The 19440-nt window shown below is 41.3% G+C and overlaps 1 protein-coding gene across 6 annotated transcripts in view; it reads right to left on the reverse strand.

Annotated features, from left to right (window-relative positions):
* ANO4 (anoctamin 4) overlaps window positions 1-19440 on the reverse strand; it is a 198084-nt gene that overhangs the window by 33516 nt on the left and 145128 nt on the right. For all 6 annotated transcript variants that reach the window (XM_052774479.1, XM_052774477.1, XM_052774476.1 and 3 more), the window contains 4 exons: window positions 13339-13473; window positions 12490-12586; window positions 11903-11963; window positions 5311-5393 (listed from right to left, as the gene is read on the reverse strand). In XM_052774479.1, coding sequence (XP_052630439.1) covers window positions 5311-5393; window positions 11903-11963; window positions 12490-12586; window positions 13339-13473 — 376 coding nt within the window. The remainder of the gene's footprint in view (window positions 1-5310; window positions 5394-11902; window positions 11964-12489; window positions 12587-13338; window positions 13474-19440) is intronic.

The raw sequence follows: 19440 nt of genomic DNA on the forward strand, positions 1-19440 counted from the left end.
GCCTTGTCAGAAGCCAGGGTTCAGGGAAGACCTCACGGATTTCGGCTGCAGTAGGGCTACCCCCCTGCCCGGCCACCTGGGAGGGTCACCAACGCCCCGTGTCCTGGGCCACCTCACCCAAGGGTGACGTGGGGGATGCTGTCCGAGACGGGGGGAAGCGCCGGGCTGCGAAGGTGGCCTCTCACAGCTGCTGGCGGTCCATATCCCTTAGGTCAAGTTCTGCAATGCTCCGAGGCATGCTGCAGAACCGGCCCACGGCACAGCTGGCTCCAAGGGAGCACTAGGCAGCCGTGGACTGACCCGTTCCACCAGGTCTCTGCTGTGCCTTTCCTTGTAACGGCCAAGAACCCAGCGTACCAACTTCAGTCGCTCCCGACCCTTCGACTGCATTTAATTGAACTTTGACTGACTGAAAGTTGTAAATGCCTAGACCTTAAAGGACTGCATTGAAATACGTGAATGTTAACTGCTCACACAAGGCTTTAGAATGTGAATAAAAATAAGATATCCTGAAATCCTACATCCTTTTTATAAAATTCCCCTAGGGGGAAAAAAAAACAAAAAATCACATCTCATTCTCATTCTCTCAAATTTTGAAGGCACTTTCTCAATACAGTTAATTTCCAAATTCAAGCAGCAACCTGGTAACATGGTATTAAAAAAAGTTAAGTGGCACGTATGCTCAGCTGCAATGGCTGCATAACTAATTATGTGCTTGAGGGAACCAGCCCTCCATTAGCTATATACAAAGGCTAAGCATGTTTCTGTGGAGGCAGGGTAATGCCTTGCTCTTACTCTACCTTGCTCAAGCTGTTCCTGCCCCATCAGGGCTGAAGGCTGCTGAGCAGACCATAATCTAGCAAGAGAAACAACGCAGGCAGTATTCCCGTGTGCCCGGGGACATGCAAAAGGACAGAGTGTTGTAGGACTGAAGCAGGGCGCTCGAGAATTGCACCTTGTAGGTTGTGCAAAGGCTCTGCCAGCTGACTTACTGAGTCACATACAAGAAACCCTTCCTTCTCTGCAGCCCTCTCTAAGCCAACGTTTGATTATCTTTTACATCTGCGCTATAGGGAAGCCCTTATCATATCCACCCGTCCATGAACCTAGGTATCTCCTACAACCGCCAGTCGATGCGGTTAACGCAAACGCTATTTTTACAGATACATCTCCACGCAAAACTGAAACTCTGGCCTAAACCTTCGTACCTGTTTAATGACACTCAGCTTGGGGCAGCAAGCGAACAGTACTGTGTCTGGCTCAGGTTAATGATATAAAGAAAGCGACAGTGAAGAAAAAGAAAAAAGTACGCTGTAAATAGCGACCAAAGCCATATTTCAGCTGGGACTGCCAGGAACTCTGTGCACCTGGTTTCTTTTTGCACACCCAGCCAAGACCCAGTTACTCTCCACGTCTCCCACCTTGCACCTCACTTACAAGCAAAGGAAATCCAGATATACAGGGTTGCAGGAGCCAGAACACTTTCAGCCCATGTCCCCAGGCTGGGGGACCCGGACACTGCGGGGGCTGCGGCGTGCCTTCCTTGGGTGAAAATCTAAAGTGGTGAGGAATTCACAAGGCTGCATATCTGAACAAATTTAATTCTCCTTCCCACCGTCTTCCGTGTTTCATTTCTTTGTCTCTTCATTTAGAAGAGAAAAGCGATAACAAAGTGATAGGAAGCCTTATAAATGTTTTTTTTTTTAATCTATTGTTGGTAGGAATTAATAAATTTCCCTCTGTAGCCAAACCTTATTTTTTCAATTTGACAATGAAAATTAAAGCAAGCCAAAGCTAGATGGCAGATAATGTTAATAAAAATAACAATCTTCATTAACAAAAGCTTATGACATAAAATGGTAATTAGAACTCTTTAATAGATTTCTTTGAAATAGCTAATAAAAGAAATCGGCTGATTTTGTCCAGTGAAAACTCAATGGAATGTAGAAAGAAAATTTAATTAGCAGTGATTTCATCAGAAAGCAGCACTTCTGGGAGTAAAATTTTCACCTTATGGAGACAAAATTCTCACTGACACTGCACTGACATGTACAACTTCATGATCAAACTCCACAGGATAACATAGACCATTCTCCTTCCTTCCCACTTCTCAAACATGGATCATTCCAATTCTTTACTCACAGGAGAAACCAGACTGATTTCTGGAGTATCAAATATGGATTAAGGTGCAGTGCCTCGGGCCAGATCTTTCTGCACTAGAAGACCTACTCTAAATTTCTTTGTGAAATATACCCTTTTCTTTTGGGAGGTTTCCGAGTCCTTCAACAGCTGAATTCTTGCAGGAGTCCTATCCTTCCTAGCCCAAGGATGTATTGTCCTCTATAGCCCAGATGTAGAAAAGGGATTTGTAAGAGATTGAAAATCTGAATCTTGCTCACTGGGACAATGCTAGCTCCCCCAGAAGGAAATCTCCTTGCACATATCCTGGGGTTTGCAGGTCATCCTGCTTGCAGCTGAAGGCAATGGCAAAGTGAAGAGATGGACTTCAAACCACAGAACAGGGAAACGATCTCAACGCTTTTTCACCTGTGACACCTGCTTCCAAACTGTGACTGTCTCAGGGGCAAAGTCCTGCAAAGACGCCAGTGCCAATGGAAAAGGGAAGTAATCGGTACTCAAGGAGAGGAGGCAGTGGTCTGTAGAGCCGACCTAAAAGCAAGGACGTGCTTAAGTCGTGCAGTAGGTATGGGCACGGGCAGCTCGCATCTTTGGAGAAGACACCTCTGGGAGGCAACCAGCTCCCACTCTTGGGATCCCGCTGAACGCTCAACAAAGGAGGAACTGACGCCTCAAATGCCAATGAGATCCCGATGCTCTGATGACTGGTCCCATAAACCTTTGAGAAGCAGCCAGTTGAGTTCCTATTGGCATCTTTAACCTCTAACTTGAGAGAGGAAGGTACCATCTGGCACACTGCTTCTGAAAAGACTGCTACCTTCTGCTGTAGAGACTTACAAAACTCCCTCTAGAACTGTAAGAAGATGCAATGAATAGCTCTGGAGCAGGTACACCCACCACTGCCCCGGGGCACCCGACTGATGTCTTGTTGACAGAGCTCATTGGAAGGAGCCTGGTGTGAGAATAAAAGACCAGCTGAGCATCAGCAGGGAGCAGGTATCCTCTGAACATTACCGACGTGCATATGTCATCCTGCAGGCCAAACTGAAATAATCTGTCAGTGGAACATAAGCATCTCTTATAAAAAACAATGTTATTTGATAGACATCTTAAAATAAACACATCATATTTCTCCAAGGATAGTTTCAACTACCAGAAGCTCTTTCAGGCTTTCTGACTGGAAGAGGAAGAATCTAGCAACTCTAGTCTCTTCTGTCATCTCAGTGTTTATTCCAGCTAAAGGCTTAGTTGCACAGGCACAGTAATGCTCTTCCAAAAAAACGTAGAAAGCAGAGAGCAAATCTTCCATGGGAACGCTTTCCTCCAGGCTCTGCAAGAGGACATGCCCTTTCAGGAGTAGCAGCAAGGCTGTAAGTGGAGTTTGGCCACGTGCATAAAGAGGAGAGGGAACGGGGAGCCGTCCTGAATGGGCTTGGAGCTGTTGTGCTCACACCCGAGCAAAAGACTCCTCCAAGCATTACCACAGCAGCCAGAAATCACTTAGTATTATTACATGGAAAGGAGAAAAAAAAAAAAAAAAAAAAAAAAGCAAAGCATCACTTAAGGACAACCTTACCAGGAAATTCAATATTTGTAAATGAACCTATCATAGAGGGCTCAGGTGGATGGCTTTATAAATCAGCATAATCCCAAATCCAGGGAGGTTAAATGGTGAAAGGTGCAGTCATATAACATCCTAAACTACAAATATCTGCAAGACCAGGCTTGCTGGGAAAAAAAAAGGGCCTCATACTGTACTTGCTCGTGCATTTTGTTAGTTTAAAGGCTCCTTCTCATTCTGGGGACACTGAGCTATAATCCTGACTTGGAAATTGCAATTTGGTACATCCATCTTTTGCCTGAGCTGTCAGCAGCAGTGGCTTTTTTTGCAACTAGCCATGAGGGGACATGATCACTGCAGGTTAATCCTGACCAATATTTGAACCTCAGGCAGGACTACCTCAGTGTCGTCTCTCTGCGACTTGTCAGCATTGGCAAGAGCAGGCTGCTAATCTCAGGAGAGTTAAATCAGTATTAGAGTATTTTCTAAAGATATGACAATAGTCCTGAAGTATCACCAAGAATTGACAGCATGTGTGCACAAATAACGATGTTCCTGTTGCTATAAAGAAACCAATTTACAGTTTTATTTTATGTTCTTGGATTATTTTCTTAGTCATTAAGCATTTAAAAAAAAATCCTACCAGCAAACGAGCAGTTGTACTGTTTCATGGCCTCATTGAACTACATTGCCTTGTAGAGACAAAAATCCCATAACTCAGAAGTCTGTTTCTCTACTGGCAAGATTAATGAAATTCTTCCACAGAGGCAGCAATATAAAAGTTCCACTGCACTGCGACCAGTACAGCAGCCTCTTCCAGTCCCTCCAAGAGCTTCAGGACAGTCTCTGGAGAGGAAGGAGAGCAGGCTCCATGGACACCTGCGTGTCCAAATCCCACTCGAGGAGCACTTTATCTGCCACACCTACCGAATCTTGCTCTTCTCCTGCATAATAAAACCTTCTAATTCCCCTAGACCTCAGCGCTCAGTCCCAAGAGCATGCTCTTTCTTTCTGGTAACCACCACAGAAAAAGGTTAAGGCTATTTTTTGCCGTCTGGTTTCCTCCCTAAGGGGATTTCCTCTACCGACAGAGGATGAATTCGGTCCTTTGAGCTGGTTCACCTCCCTCAGCCTCTCCGCAGCCCTGTATACTTAGGTAACCAGCACCTGAACGTTCAGAAGCTGGTACAAGCCTCACAAGGCTTTCTCTCCATCAATATTCTTAGTGGCTATCTAAAACAATAGATAAAAGGTCATTTGCCAAAATTCACGGTACCCTGGGCTGCCGAGAATTTCCTTGGATTCAAAAGCAAAATTTGTTAGCTTCCCTCAAAGGGCATTTTCTCCTGAAATCTCCCACAATGACAGCCACTGGTATGTTGAAATTAATTTAGATTTACAAAGATGTAAAAAGAGAGGACAGTTTGGACTGGGGAAAGTTTCTTCACATGCCAGAGGAAACATCTGAGGAGAAAAATGCTTTATTTTCCTAGTTTATGAAGATTCAAAGAATGAATGGAAGGTAAATCCAAAAGAAAAACATGCTTACATTTTAAACCAAATCTTTTTGTATTAAAGGTTAAGGAGTACTTTTTTTTTTTTATACAAACCTCTTCTTCTTCCCAGTCTATCAAGTCCCAGTCATAAGCAATTACTGCTCGCCTTCTTTTCCAAAACTCCAGAAAAACAGTTGCTGGAGCAAATAGGAAAAAAAATACAAAGTTGTTTTTGAGTCAAGAAAATGTTAACAACTGTCACAGAACTGTTGAATGAAGCTGTTACATTATTTTCATTTCTTTGCATAAATAGGTTCCTTTGAACAGCAAATCATGCTGATGATTAAAACTGCTTTCAAAAAGCATTGCTTTCTAAGGATTACTTTGCTTGCTTCAAGTATGATTGAGGCTTTAGAGATTTCATTTAGTGCTAAATGAGAATGTTTAATTTCTAACCAACCAAGGGAGGACTCTCAAAGAATAAAATTGTTCCTGTGAGTCATCATTACTAGATATAGCAGATTTCTGATGAAGCTAAAGGTTTCTTGGGGCTGCTGTAGATAAAGCAGTAACTTTCCTTCTTTGAAGACCATTTACAATACACAGAAGCCAGAACCCAGAGCAAGCACATTCCAGCGCGTGTGTAAATCTGTAGAGTACTACCGAGGAAATGGGAACTTCTGTCTTGCACCTTTCTAATCCAGACCATTTCTTTCACACTACATGAGTGTGTCTATGTGGTGTGGCATTAAAGTCTGACAATTAAACATTCTGTGCTGTACAGCCCTTATTGACAGAGTTCAAGATAGCGTAATGTGCCTGTACATGACTGTGCTTCCATTTTGTGATGGGAGGAACAATCAAGGAAGCACTCAGTCATAAAATAATATGTTCATACTCTGGAGATTAATACTCAGCCTGTTTATGGTTACAGGTTTTTAAATTTGTTTTGTGAAAAGAATGTGGAAGCTGCCTAAAGCTAACACAAATCGATGGAAAGGCTTCCTCTCTCACTGTGAGGTTTGGCTCTTCCCTTTATTGGTCACTGAAAAGCATCAGGCTGATAACCAGAGAGAACATAAACCTCTTTGTTCATGAGCTAGCACAGAATCAGCTGTAACAGTGTCACTATAGCCTGGCAATATGTTCCACATCCAGTCCTAAAAGCATGTCCTTAATGGACTATCTGCCCTACTGCAGCATATTGAGAATGACGTGACATGATACTAAGCACTGGCATCAGTTTGGTGAAAGTGAATTCTTAGCCAGTAAGAATTATTGTCTTTTAATGTATTAGCCAATACAGCTAAGATATGCTTAGAAAATGAACACTGCGAGCAGATAAAGTAAGATATCAAAAGCATGTTTAAGGAGGCAGCTATTTGGTTTGAAGGCATTTTCATAAATCACATCATCCTTTTGCTGAAAGCCAGAGTTATGTTACACCAGGTAACCAGCTGCTTTGATTTAATCTAATAAAGAATTCAATTCAATCTCCTGAGCCTAATGTTTCTATGACTTTTTGTAAAAATTGCAGTATGATTGGTTGGGATCAGCAGAACTACTAAGTGCTAACGAGGCTCCGCTGCTGCCAAACCACCACATTGTTCATTCCTTGACTTGTCTTCTGGTGGAGCTGCTTCTCTCCTATCAGCTCATATTGAGTTATTTTGCACAGGCTAAACAAGTAGCCCTGCACTTTTTGGAGACCTGGGAGAAACAAGCCTGATTGATTACTACCGCTCTGTTTTCATTCCAAAAAGCAGCTGGAAGCAGGAATTGAGTGGGCGTGAGAGTCCACAGGCATGAACCTCTCAGATATGTCTGTGCTGAACTGTACTTCTTTTCTTTCTTGTTTTTCACACACCTGGAGTGAGGAATCTATACATATTATATTGAGTATATTTCGCACCTGTGCAGTTTCTGAAGCTTCTTTAGAATGCTATTTTCAAATCATTAAGCAGCAAATAGGATGATCTGCACAGTGCTGTTTTAGCCTTCACTGTGCTACACTTTTCTCCCTCTATCCAGGTCAGTATGCACTTTTCCCTTGCTAGATATTTTAAAATGTGCTATAAATAACCATCTTTGATTGATTCACTGTACTACTGAGGTCTTCTAAAATGTACTGCATTTTGAAATTTCTCTGCTGCTTTTTTAGTCAAGTAATCACTAATACCCTATATCACACTTCAGCATTCTTTTCTGACTTTGACAGCTCAAAGGGACACAGTTGTACTTATCGTTCTCCCATTTTCCAATTGCTATGTTTAAACCAGATGCTGAGAATTCTCCAAAAATCCTGCTTGGAATTTTGAGTTTCTCATTGGCTTTAACTCCCAGGTCTTTTACTAGCTTTTTCTATACTATGCTTGCCCTGCTTCACTGCTCGACCTTGCAGCTCAGCCCTCAACACCCATTTGCACAAACAGCTGTCTTAACATCATTTCCTCAGATGCTTTTGAAACAAGTTGCGATCTTACCTAGTAATGCAAATGGCCTCCCGCAGCAAATAGCTTAATCCTGACCTTCCCTCCCCTCAGAAGTCCTCTCCCTATCGTATTTCAGTACACCATTTAATATATCCATCCTGACTTCTAGAATATATTCTATATACCAGGAATATTGCTGAAGAACATCCTTAAATTCTGTCTCCTCAGAGAGCAGATCAATGTGAATGTTTTATGCTAGAGGCAAAGTTTGGAGGAAACTAGTATCTTTTATTAGACTGATACATTTGGAAAAAATGTTTTATGTCAGCATGTCTTATTGCTTGAAAAAAGTGTTAAATTCTTCATGCCAGGCCTTTTTTCCCCTCCCAACTTTGCCTTTTAGCAAGTGCTCTAAAGCTAATTCCTTTATCAAAAGAAACATGCTTCTAGGTAGACAAGAAGAAATTTTAAACAGGACTTTTCTTGTGTCCCTTAGTCCCCCCAAAACATGCAGAGACAGAAAACTACCATCAGCCCACCTTGTCTCTAGCAAACCATTGGAAATGATAAATAGCTGGACTCTCCTGTTGGACAGTTACAGAACTTTGCTACTGAGCTTCAGGAAACATCTAGATAGGGACACCTTTGCACCAGCTTTCCCCAGTACTTCAACTGGAAAAGCAAAAGCTACAATTCCATCTGGCTTTACAGCAACATGCTGGGAGTCAACTGATTATCAAATTTACCCAGATTTTTTTCTGAGAATGACTTTTTTCTGCATTTTAAATGTCAACATTTATTTAGAATGAACATCATTCTCTCATTTTCTGTCTTTGGTAAGAATCCAATTCAGACACTAAAAAGAGAGGAGTTTTTCCTAGAAATGGGACCTACCTTTTCATCAAGCTTGACATATCTCAAGGCATACATAAAGGGCAAAGTGTAGGTGTTTCCCTCTAGCACAGAAACACGAAAAATGCTATTGCTCCCCTCTTTTTGAAAGCTTTGAACATCTGGAAAATATCATCAAGACTAGAGATTCTCAAAAGGAATAATTATTTTCCAGCTTCTGAGATGACGACATCTCAGTGATCAACAACGACAATCTGTTCACCAATAAAGTATTAGTGTTTATAGGGACTTGCCGTTTCCTGTAACGCACAGAGATTTATAGCTTCAATGCTTCTGAAAGGGCTTTTCCTTTCAACAGAAGCTCCAATACAGAAAAGCTTATAAAAATTACCAGTGAATTCCTTCAGTGTACCAAAGGGAGACTATCTTTTGTCCTTTGCTACACCAGTTTAAAATGACAGTTGTCTTAAGCCTTACGTCTTTTGGCTATACCTCAGTAAGTATCATATTTTTTTCCTATTATATCAATTACTTTTACTTCTTATACAGAACTTTGCTTAAACCAAGCAGTGAGGTGATGAGTCAATATATTCTTTGAAGAAAAGTGTGTTTCTATTCCAGTATTTTCTGGTGCACTTGACAATTCCAACCTTACTTTGATGGGACCCACTTATCCCACAAGGAAGCATCATAAAAGATGGGTCCCTGTGGTTCAGAGTCCTACAGCCAGGCTCATTGCTGCTCCACAAATCAAGCAGACCACACTGATATTTGTCATGGCTATTCCTCTCCCTAGCCTGGCCACAGCAGTTTGCTCATCATTTGGAGAAGCATTTTATTTCTATTTAAAAAGTGAGCAGCCCACTTTGTCCATCAATTAAAGATATCTTTAGAATAAAAGCAGGAAACCACCATACAAATCACCTTTTCATGGAAAGCCCAAACTAACCACGCTTGGGTTTAAAAACCCCAAGGAAATGGCTGAGGCTTCTCCCTCAAGATGGGAGTTCACTACTGGGTCAAAAAGACAGTGAAGAAGGTACTTTAGATAAGAAGACAGTGGCTAAGCTCAGGTTGAAGAGGTAACACAATTCTAACTGCCTTTTTTTGCTTTCATTCTCTTTTTTTAAAAGCACTGCCATCATTATTTTATATGCTAGTGTCTGTCAGACTGGATCATCTAGAAGGCTGAACTTTTCACAGCCAATTTGTCGTGCACTTGCCAGTTGTTTCACGCTGACAGAAAAAACACTTCCACGGTCAAACTGCTATCATTGTTTCTTCTCTTCCTCTAGGATTTACTGAGATAATGGTAATGCCTGCAACTGCCAATAGGCCTACTGCAGATTGAAAATCCATTTAAGACAGGAGGTAAGCCAACTCATAAATACAGTACTAGAAAATCCCTGGGAAGCGTGGCTTTCCTTGTTCTGCTGATTTAGCCCTAACTGTATGGAAAATATCTCCACGACCTCACTGTTGTCTCAGCAAAGCCTTATTTAAGAAACTACAGTTTGGGTAGATGGGATCACCCCATTCCCCAAGGCATCACCCCCCCCCCCCCAAGTGTGTGGGGAAGCTCTCACCCCAGCCGCTGTCTTATACCCTCTTGTCCACTAGCCAAATCATCCAGAAGGCAGCATTTATTATATTTTTTCTTATCTCTCTGTGGGCTTCGGCACTGAAGATGCGTAGGTGGGCAGTGCGTTTCCCAGTCCCGGCAGGCTGTTGGGGAGATAGTCCCAGGGGGAATTGGGTCTGGGGGTCTGACAGTGATGCTGAAGGAGGAGGAGGAAGGAGAGATTAACCGAAGCGAGGTGCAGCTCCTGTCAACTAGGGACGGGAAAGAGAGAGGACCTACAACTTTTCGCAGCAGGCACGCTCAGCCTGCTCAGCCCTCTCGCCGGCAGCGACCCCAGGCAGGACCGGGCTTGGTGACCTGAGCGAGGGACTCCCCTTACCTGGAGCTGCTTTTCCTACAGCCCTGGTTTGGGGCAGTGCTCAGACAGAGGTGCAATGCTGCGAGCACAGCTCTTTGCTCCGTTACTGTTAAGGAGGAACAAAAGCACTGGTGCAAAAAGCTGCACTCCAAAGACTTGCTCACCAACAGTGACATCCATGCCCGACAATGTTAACCCACCCATTTTCCTAGCTGAGATGGAAATCCCTGCCTCCAAACCGTCTTGGAAATTCTCAACTTCAGTGAGCACATAGAGAAAGAGGTTGGAAAAGCTGAGTAAATATCTAACAAATCTTTAAGGCTTAGAAATTTTTGCTGATTCTCAGCTCTGGCGTAGCTCTAAAACAAAGCTGAAATACCAAGGAGAAACATACAATCTGTATGATCTGTGGATCTTTTCCTTAATGTAATTTGTGATATTTTAATACTATCAATATTATGTGCAATGGCATAAATAGGCTTGATTGGTATGTGACCTAATTTAACTAGTTAACTAAGACAACAACTTAGTTTTGGAGGAAGGAACTGAGACAGACTGGTAGGCTAATCTGTGTTGTCCTTATGGCTCTGATGTTGCCTCCTGGATCTCTCTTGTGGCTCAGTAAAGAGATTTGCAGTTCAAAATGGAGATTTTTAAGAATCACTTGGACATCTTTCCAAAGCAGTTGGAGATGTGCGAGTAGGAACAGGAGAACAATGGCTAAATCCAGATAGCTCAAGCACCTGGAGCTGCGAGATGGATGTGATTTTTGAGGCACCTCCTTGAGCCATTTTCTAAAGGTGTTAACCTTCTCGCAGAGTGGCATGGTAGGAGCTAAGAGCCTGGGCATGCTCAGGGCATCTTTGAAAGACTTTTTGTGCTGCCAGAAGTTATTGTTCCCTCTCGCCTTCAATTCTGCCTACAAGACCACTGCAGGAAAAATAGTTGAGCCAGAAATAGAACTGTCCTATGGGCAAAATTCAGCTTCCATGGCAACAGTTAGACCACTCTCAGATCAATTGGTCATTCAACTAAATCTTCCATTTATTTCATCAGAGTTCTGCTTTAATTACAACCAGCTTACATGTATTTAAGCTTTACTGCCTTTCTGCAAGGTAGGAAAAACAATACATTAATTCATTTTAGTACAGACACTAAACTGAGCTGCCTTAAGCGAAGAGAACAGTAACAGAGAAAAGGCCTCAGTACCAACAGATTGAAAAACAATTACAAAATCCCCCAGAATATAACTACCTACATAGACACTGCATACATGGTTTTGTTTTAATTAAAATTATTATCACATAAAAACCTGATTTCAACAATTTCCATCTTCCTTTTGCAGAAACAGAAGAGAATCAAGCCTATATTGTTTTTCTCAGTGTCTGAAAGAAGTGTGCTGGAAATTACAAAGGCACATGTTGCATCACAATCTTTAAGAAAAAGATTGTGCAATTACTTAATATCAAAACAAAAACTTACCCCACACTGCCATGAAAACAGCAAAAAAGACAGTAGCTCCATTGTCAAAAAGGTGGGTTACCTGAGGGATATATTAATAGTGTGATCAATTTGTGATAATGAGGCTTTATTTTCTATTTTCACCTAATAAAATTAATGTGATCGTGAGTGCAGCCAGCCTGACAATCCTGAGGATCCTTCCCTTGACGTGTGAAATGACCTGTCAATTGACAGGACTATTTGCCAGCCTGGCCTGGGACTGACCCCTGCCAACACCAGGTGTGAGCATCGTTTCAGACCCAAAGCATTCATTTTATGGAGCCACGTACAAAGGATGGAGCCTAAGGTAAAGGTTGATGCCAAGGACAGCGTAGCACATGCATCTAGGACACGACCTCTGGGACTGCTGAATCTCTAAGTGCAAATAGCATTCAAGTGTTTTACAACCCAAACTAAGTCTTGGTAAAAGACAATGAATGTTAATATTGGCTGAACTTGATCTGTCCTTTCAAGATTTTATCTACCCAAGCTCACTAAAGACAAATGCAAAAGGCAAAATTAATGCTTTTACCGGGAAAGCATTTCTATTTGCTTAGTTTTAAATGTACCTTGGCATAAACACAGCTGTCCGACAGCCTCATGAAGGGACAGTATTTGTCACATATAGGACACATGATGATATCTGTAGCTTGGCAGACTTCTTTACTGGAAAAATGGAAAAGATAAAAATTAATAGTTTGATGCGCAACAATCAGTCTTAAAATGGATTGGTAAGTTTCACTAATATTCAGTTACTTATTGAACAATACTGGTTCTGTAACTGAAGCCAAGATGTTCATAACTGCATGTGTGTAATTAATATTTGTTCACTGTCTAAGACTTCAGAGTTTAAGTCATATCTGCAGAGGACAGTTCTTCAGGGCCAGCCTAGCAGTTTCTCTTTACCACTTCCAGCTTCTCCTTGAGTCAGACCTGACCTTTGGTAGGAGGAGGGTGAGGATGATCGCAGATAAAATTAAGTTTGAGTTGTTCTTGTGACTTGTCTCAAGCGTGCAAGAACGTAGAGATGCGGCACTCAGCAGAGGGCCCAGGGGGTCTTCACCTGAAGAATGCTTCCGTGTGGTGGATCTTTGGGAAAGGCCTTGAAGAGAGTGAAAATTCCCCACTCTTCTGCTGCCCTGTTACAACAGTAATGAAGGAGCCCTACTTTTTCATGCTAAGTTGCCAGCACCATCGGCAACCGGAGCTGCGCAAGAAACGTTGCCTCCCATCCCAATTCAAGAGCACAAAACGAGGGAAGCTCGATATTGGGTACTTTATGAGAACCAAGCACAGTCTTTTCCTGAGTATTCATTCAACAGTTCAAAATGAAATAATTAGCAATTCATATGAAGATCTCTTAAATTATTCATAATAACCCACAGCTGTAATTTCCCTTATAAAAGTGCCCACATTACCTGACTTGGCAGTGGTTCAACGTGGTGACTCCATACAAAAAGACGAACAATCCAATGAAGGCAGCTGGGAAGAGCATCCCCGTGTACCAGCCTAACCAGGCGAAGTACAGCCCAATTTTCTCACCAAAGTACCGTCTGTTTTAAAACACAACACAGTGAAGTTACCTGCTAATCAGAATAAGTCTGCTTAATCTTGCTTGTTCATAGAAAATAAATGTTTCTATCATATCTGAAGAGCAGATTAGACACCAGAGTCAGAATCTCCTGAAGAAAAAAACCTGCAACTAGGCTTCTAAATCCACACTGAGGGACCTGCCTCATGAATGAACTTAAAAAATGAATTGAAAAATTCACTAACCACAGTTTACAGTGAGATGAGTGGAGACCTCAGAAAGGAAACACTGAGTTCATTTTAAAAAGCTAGTTCTTTGTATTTGGGAAATTGGTGGCGCTCTTTGCCTTTTTGCTGTGTAACTGTACTTCCCAAATAATTGCATTGAAATCAGTTTGATCCCTAAAAACCGGTATAACAGCAAAAATGATTTGGCCCAAATTATTAAGAAATTAATTAACCAGAGGTTATTCTCCAATCCAGTTTATTTTAATTTGATTATTTCTTTTCTCAGCTCAGTTCCTGGAAAAATAATCTCATGATTCTACCACAGGTGGAAAGTAAGTGCAGGTGAGATCCAACAAAAACCTTTATGTATCATCTTGCACTGATTTGAGGAAAGTAGTCTGAATTAATCCTAATTTGTTACCTATATTGCTTAAAAAACTAACAGCAAAGTGGCCAGGAAGCTCCTATTTGCTACATATTCATTCTTCCTCCTCAGAAACACAATCAAACCTTTATTTATGTGTTAAAGAGTACATCAAGCACACAAAAAACCTGCTGAACTCATCAGCATAGGAGCAGGCTCATGCATTGTCCTGTGTTTGATGGTCTTGTGCACAGTAGGCTGATGATCAGATTAGGATGCTTTACAAATCAATATGCAATTATCATGATTACAATGAAGATTTTAGGAGATTATTTGCAAGATTAGTTTTAAAGAATGAGGCAAGGTGATATTCTTGCACTTCAGAGACTTTGCAGACAACTTAAACTTGCATATCAACTGAATTTGAGAACAGCTGCTGCTGAAAACCCACTTTTATGCTAATAATGCAACTTCTGATGTGTCCAGAGACAAAGAATGCTGCCAGAAAGCATCTTTGGCCAAACTTTCACAGTGAGGAGGAACAGACCCATGATGGGCTCTGGGGCTGGAAGCAGTGGAGAAGAGAAAGACTTGGTCTGGAATGGACAAAATCATCAGTTTTCAAATGGATATAAAAAATCTCCAGCATGAGCAATATCTGTCTGGGCTGAGCTCATGCTCTCCTGAATGATACTGACCTACACTGATTATTATCATTTGAGTTTACCAGCTCTGTACGAGAAGCCAAATATTGTCATGTTGTTTTTATTCTTCTGCCATTCAACAGAGACTCAAATTTACAGGCTAAAGAGGTGGCAGGCTAATGATAACATGCTCAGTTCTGACAAGGGCAGCAGGTCTGGTTGTAAAAAGACACACTGCAAACTGCTTTTTGAGCCCTGACTTAAGAGTGTTAGTGAACCCTTTGGCCTAATTATTTTCCTAACACATAGGACGTCAAGCTGTGCCTGCTCCACTGAAAAGGCAAGCTCACATTTTGAGCTTATTTCCACTAAATATTTATGACCCATTTTTCTCCATGTACATAGTTCAAAGCAGTGAAGTAAACCTAATATTCATCAAGAGGTTTTTTTTTTTATTTCATTCCCTACATTCAAGGATGAATGCTTCTTCATTCCACCCCCCTAGCCGACAAACATTCATGTCAAACTTCATCTCCTACCCTCTTGAGCTTTTCCATCTAATGGTGCAAATCATGGTACTCTTTTTTTGATCTAGAGATCAAACAGCTTCATCCTAGTTGAAGACCCAAGCAAGATTCAGTGTGTGCAAAAAGAAGAATGGACATGATGGGAAGCAACCCAAATCTCTGCAATGTAAGGAAAAGGCATCTGAGACCATTTGTGAGCCTGGTTTTAAAAATAAGTGCTGGAGGTTGACATTACTTTAATACATATTGGTTTAAATATGGACAAACAGTCTTGATTTTCCACTATTGCCCTTTGCTTCACAGCTGCTATTCCACAAGCTGTACTACTGTAATTTGCATCAGGATCAAGTTAATATTTTATTTCTTCTGGCCCCATAGTTAGAATATTTTTTCTGTAAGACTCTGCTCAGATACCAGTAGGTTGAGTGCAATAGAAACAAACTATGGCAGTAATAAGGTCTTTGGAGACCTTCCTAGGTGCCATATTCAGAGCAGTTCCACATTTATTCCAATCCATAATTGGGTTAGCCTGGACCATCATAACCCTCAGGAGATGAAGACGGTTTAGAGATAACTTTGCAACTCTCTCCCTTCAAGTTACACCAAATACGAAGAACAAGCTCCTTGTTTCTTCTCTGTCACTATATATAGAACAGAAATTTCATACAGCTCTTCACAGCGATGGCAGTTCTCTTACCTGCATGCTGACACTTTAGCCAGAACTCAGTAATGTACATGAAGAATTCCAGGGATTTTTTCTCTAGGGTGCGTCACTGTGCATTACTTACACCTAAATTTTACCTGTTATCACTCTGCTTGTTGAAGGCCTCTTTGAAATTTTCCAGCGTTGATAACATTTGCATTTTTGTTAAATTTGCTAACTTATTACCATCCAATTTTTCAGATTTTTAATAAGAGAAAAAAAATGCTCTGTGTTTTTGATGGTTCTCCCACAGAAAATTTCCTCCACAACTAACCTAAAAAGCAGAGACATAAAAAACCCCCAAGCACCTAATAGAATAATCCGTTTCTCCTTTCCTCATATATGCTGTACCATTAGAATAATAATAAAAAAATCATTTCAGCTTCTCAATTTTATGCTAGCATGTATACTAGCCCTCCAATATCACCTGCCTTAATGGTGAACTGTCTCTCTCCCCACCCCATTCCAACGGTAGAACTATCACTGACTTAACTGGGCCAAGATTTCAATCTCAGTATTTATCAATAGGGCACATTTTGGAAAAGTATTAAGCTACAAAGTCTGATTTCAGACCCATAAAACACGATACTGGATTCTTCTGTGTTTAACGACCTTCATTATATAATATTTTGCTTTCAGGATGCCTAGAAGGAAGTCACGGAGCTGGAATACAGACGGGTCTGGACCCAAGCCAAGAACCTATTTATCTTCATTAATCCTTTTTCAGGTCAGAATGAAATCCTACACAGAACTTTTTACACCACAGAAACAAGTTGTGAGGGAGCTAGAGCTTTCCAACGGGTGTTTTGGACACATGAAGCCCTCATGCCAGGAGCAATGGTGTGGGGAGGAAGGCTTGACAGGAGATTGAAGGGGAGTTGTCAGCTGCAATCAAGTCATTTAATGTAAACATGGAGTAAAATGAAGTTACTCAGACATTGCTTTTGCTTTCAGGTTCATTTAAGTAGCTTTACAATTGCTTTATAAATACAGTTTTCTCCCTCTCTTTTTGTCTTGTAAATAACATGCACAAGCAGTGCAGGAAAAATTTGGGCACAAGCCAGAGGGAAGCAGCTATGCACAGAAGTGTGAAGGAGGTGATCCAAAGTCCCCCAGAATCACTGCAACTGTTTCCACTGATTTATGTTGTCCCACAGCCTATAAATATAGAATGTCTTGCCTCTTTCCAATTGCTATCAGTTTTAAGGATCTTAAATTATTCTTGTAAAGTAACTATGGATACTGAAGTCCAACAGCAGTGTAATTAAAACCGTGGTAGCACATCTGTTGATTAATAGGAGTGCAATTGTGCCAAGTCTGCGCCTTCATACTGCCATGTGTTTCAAAGCAGAGTGAAAGCAGAATCATGCAATTCCCCTGAAATTACTTTTTCTCATTTGTTTCTAGTAAGCAGTATCTCCATAACAGCCAGCTGATGAGATTAAATGAAATCTGGGAGGCACCAGCTTGACAGCACCGAAGATGCAAGGCCTTATTTTAACAGCTAAGGAAAAAATAAACCAGCACCAAAGTATGAACAATTTTGCTTTCCACTGTGGCAACTTGACTTTAAGGTGGAAATACCATATCTATTAATGAGATAATTGTATTATCTACATCTAATTTACTCTTTAGCCTTTCGAAAGCATATTGTAAAGGGGAATGTCAGCTAGCAGCAGTAAGTTCTAGCCGGATATCTGTGGAAGAATTAACATCCATCCACTCCTTCTGCACAGATGGCAACACTACTCCCTCCAAGCACACCCCACATAGCTGTTGGTAAGGGAAAAAATAAAAAAGTTGCTCCTGCTGCAGAACTGGTACTAAAAAAGCTTCTGTTTAAAATATGCACGCCGAGATATTTCCGAGTGAAATGAACAACAGGTCTTGCTGGTGTTGTCAGCTCTTCAAGGAAAAATCTCCAGCTCACTAGACACGGGAGCTGCTAAGAGTGGCAGTAGGCAGGAAAGACTTGGCAGGAGCTAAGGAAATGCGAGGGATCTAGCATCTGTGAAGTGAGAAGAAAAAGGCATTCCCTCCCCTTTCCCGTCACCCCTCCTTCAGTGAATTCATTGCAGCCACGGGTACGCTCCAGGCAGCAGCTCTGAACCCTGGGGAGCTCGACGGCTACCGAGACTCACGCTGCTGCGGATGCTGAGGGAGCATCCTCGCAGCTCCCCGGCCCTCCTCCTCCTCCTCCTCCTCCTCGGGTAAACACCTACTCTGAATCCCCACAGGACAGCCATGACCTCAGCTAGGGAGTCCGCTACTTCCATTGCTTTTTTTCTTTGTAAAACAGCTGTGGAAAAATCTGTGGATGTCACTGTCTGATAAAAAGCTAAAGCATCTTACAAAATCTTAAACAGCAAACCCAGGCTACCCAAGAAGGCTGCTACCAAGGTCCAGAACCACCACGTGTCTAACCTTGCTCATTCTGTTACCACTTATTCTTGTGCTTAAAAACCTTCCAGATGCCTGATGGTCCACATAAACCAAACTAAACCAAACCCCAGATATTGGCTCAACAGCACTTTCACAAACAAGAAATGTTGAAGAACAGTAGCCTTGACCACCATGGACAAATGATTAAAAAACATTCTAGACATAAGTTGTTTATACTGTGACATTAATATCTTACTGTATACTGGGAAATTAAAAATAAAAAACTTCAGTGTAACTGTTGGCTCCTCAGTAAATCAGCAATTTCCATAGTGTAATTTGAGAAAAATTCCATATTTCTGTGCAGGCCAGTACATTAAAAAAGAAATAAGAAGCTTTCAGGATTAAATTATGAGGAACAAATACATTACTTTGTTTTCTAAAGCATTTTAAAAATTACATGACTCAGTACAATTTTTTTATTGTATTTCTCTGTGAACTTTTTCTCCACGGAAATTGAACAGCTCTTGTTTTATGAAATGGATAGGTTTTATATGGCCTTAATCAATAACACCATCTGTCTCCAGGGCCACCCTCTACAAATCCTTCTGTCTGGAAGCAATTCTGAGAATCAATAAAAGCAAAAGTTTCTATCAGTTACAGGACTTATAAAAGGGGAAATTAATATGTTGGACCAGTTGCATGCTCTGTATGACCCTTCCCAATGGCCCATGCATCAATATCTTCAGTGATCTCAATACATCTTAAGACTTTATTAATAGGCCCTTTTAGCTTCATATTCCTCTCTTCAAGTAGAAAAAGCCCATTAATGCCCAATAATAGTTCTGCCAACATGATCAGTAAAGGCTCTGGCTCTCTCTACATGTATAAAAAATATGTAATCCTCTATTTGAAACCATTATTTAAAAAGGCTACAAGAAGGAGTCATGTCTCAGCTTTCTCAGTGTTTCTTCTTTACAAGCTACTTCCAAGATGAATACAAATCCAGACTGTGGTAATGTGGCTGGGCTGAGTTTAGGGGAGGTGATACAGGAGAGACTTCAACCCATCTCTACTAGGGCTGCTGAACACAGTAGCACACTCAGTGACTGTGAGGTTTGCTTCATGCCATTTATAAGCATCAT

This window comes from Harpia harpyja, chromosome 23, assembly GCF_026419915.1.
Source record: "Harpia harpyja isolate bHarHar1 chromosome 23, bHarHar1 primary haplotype, whole genome shotgun sequence".
NCBI classification, from domain to species: Eukaryota; Metazoa; Chordata; class Aves; order Accipitriformes; family Accipitridae; genus Harpia; species Harpia harpyja.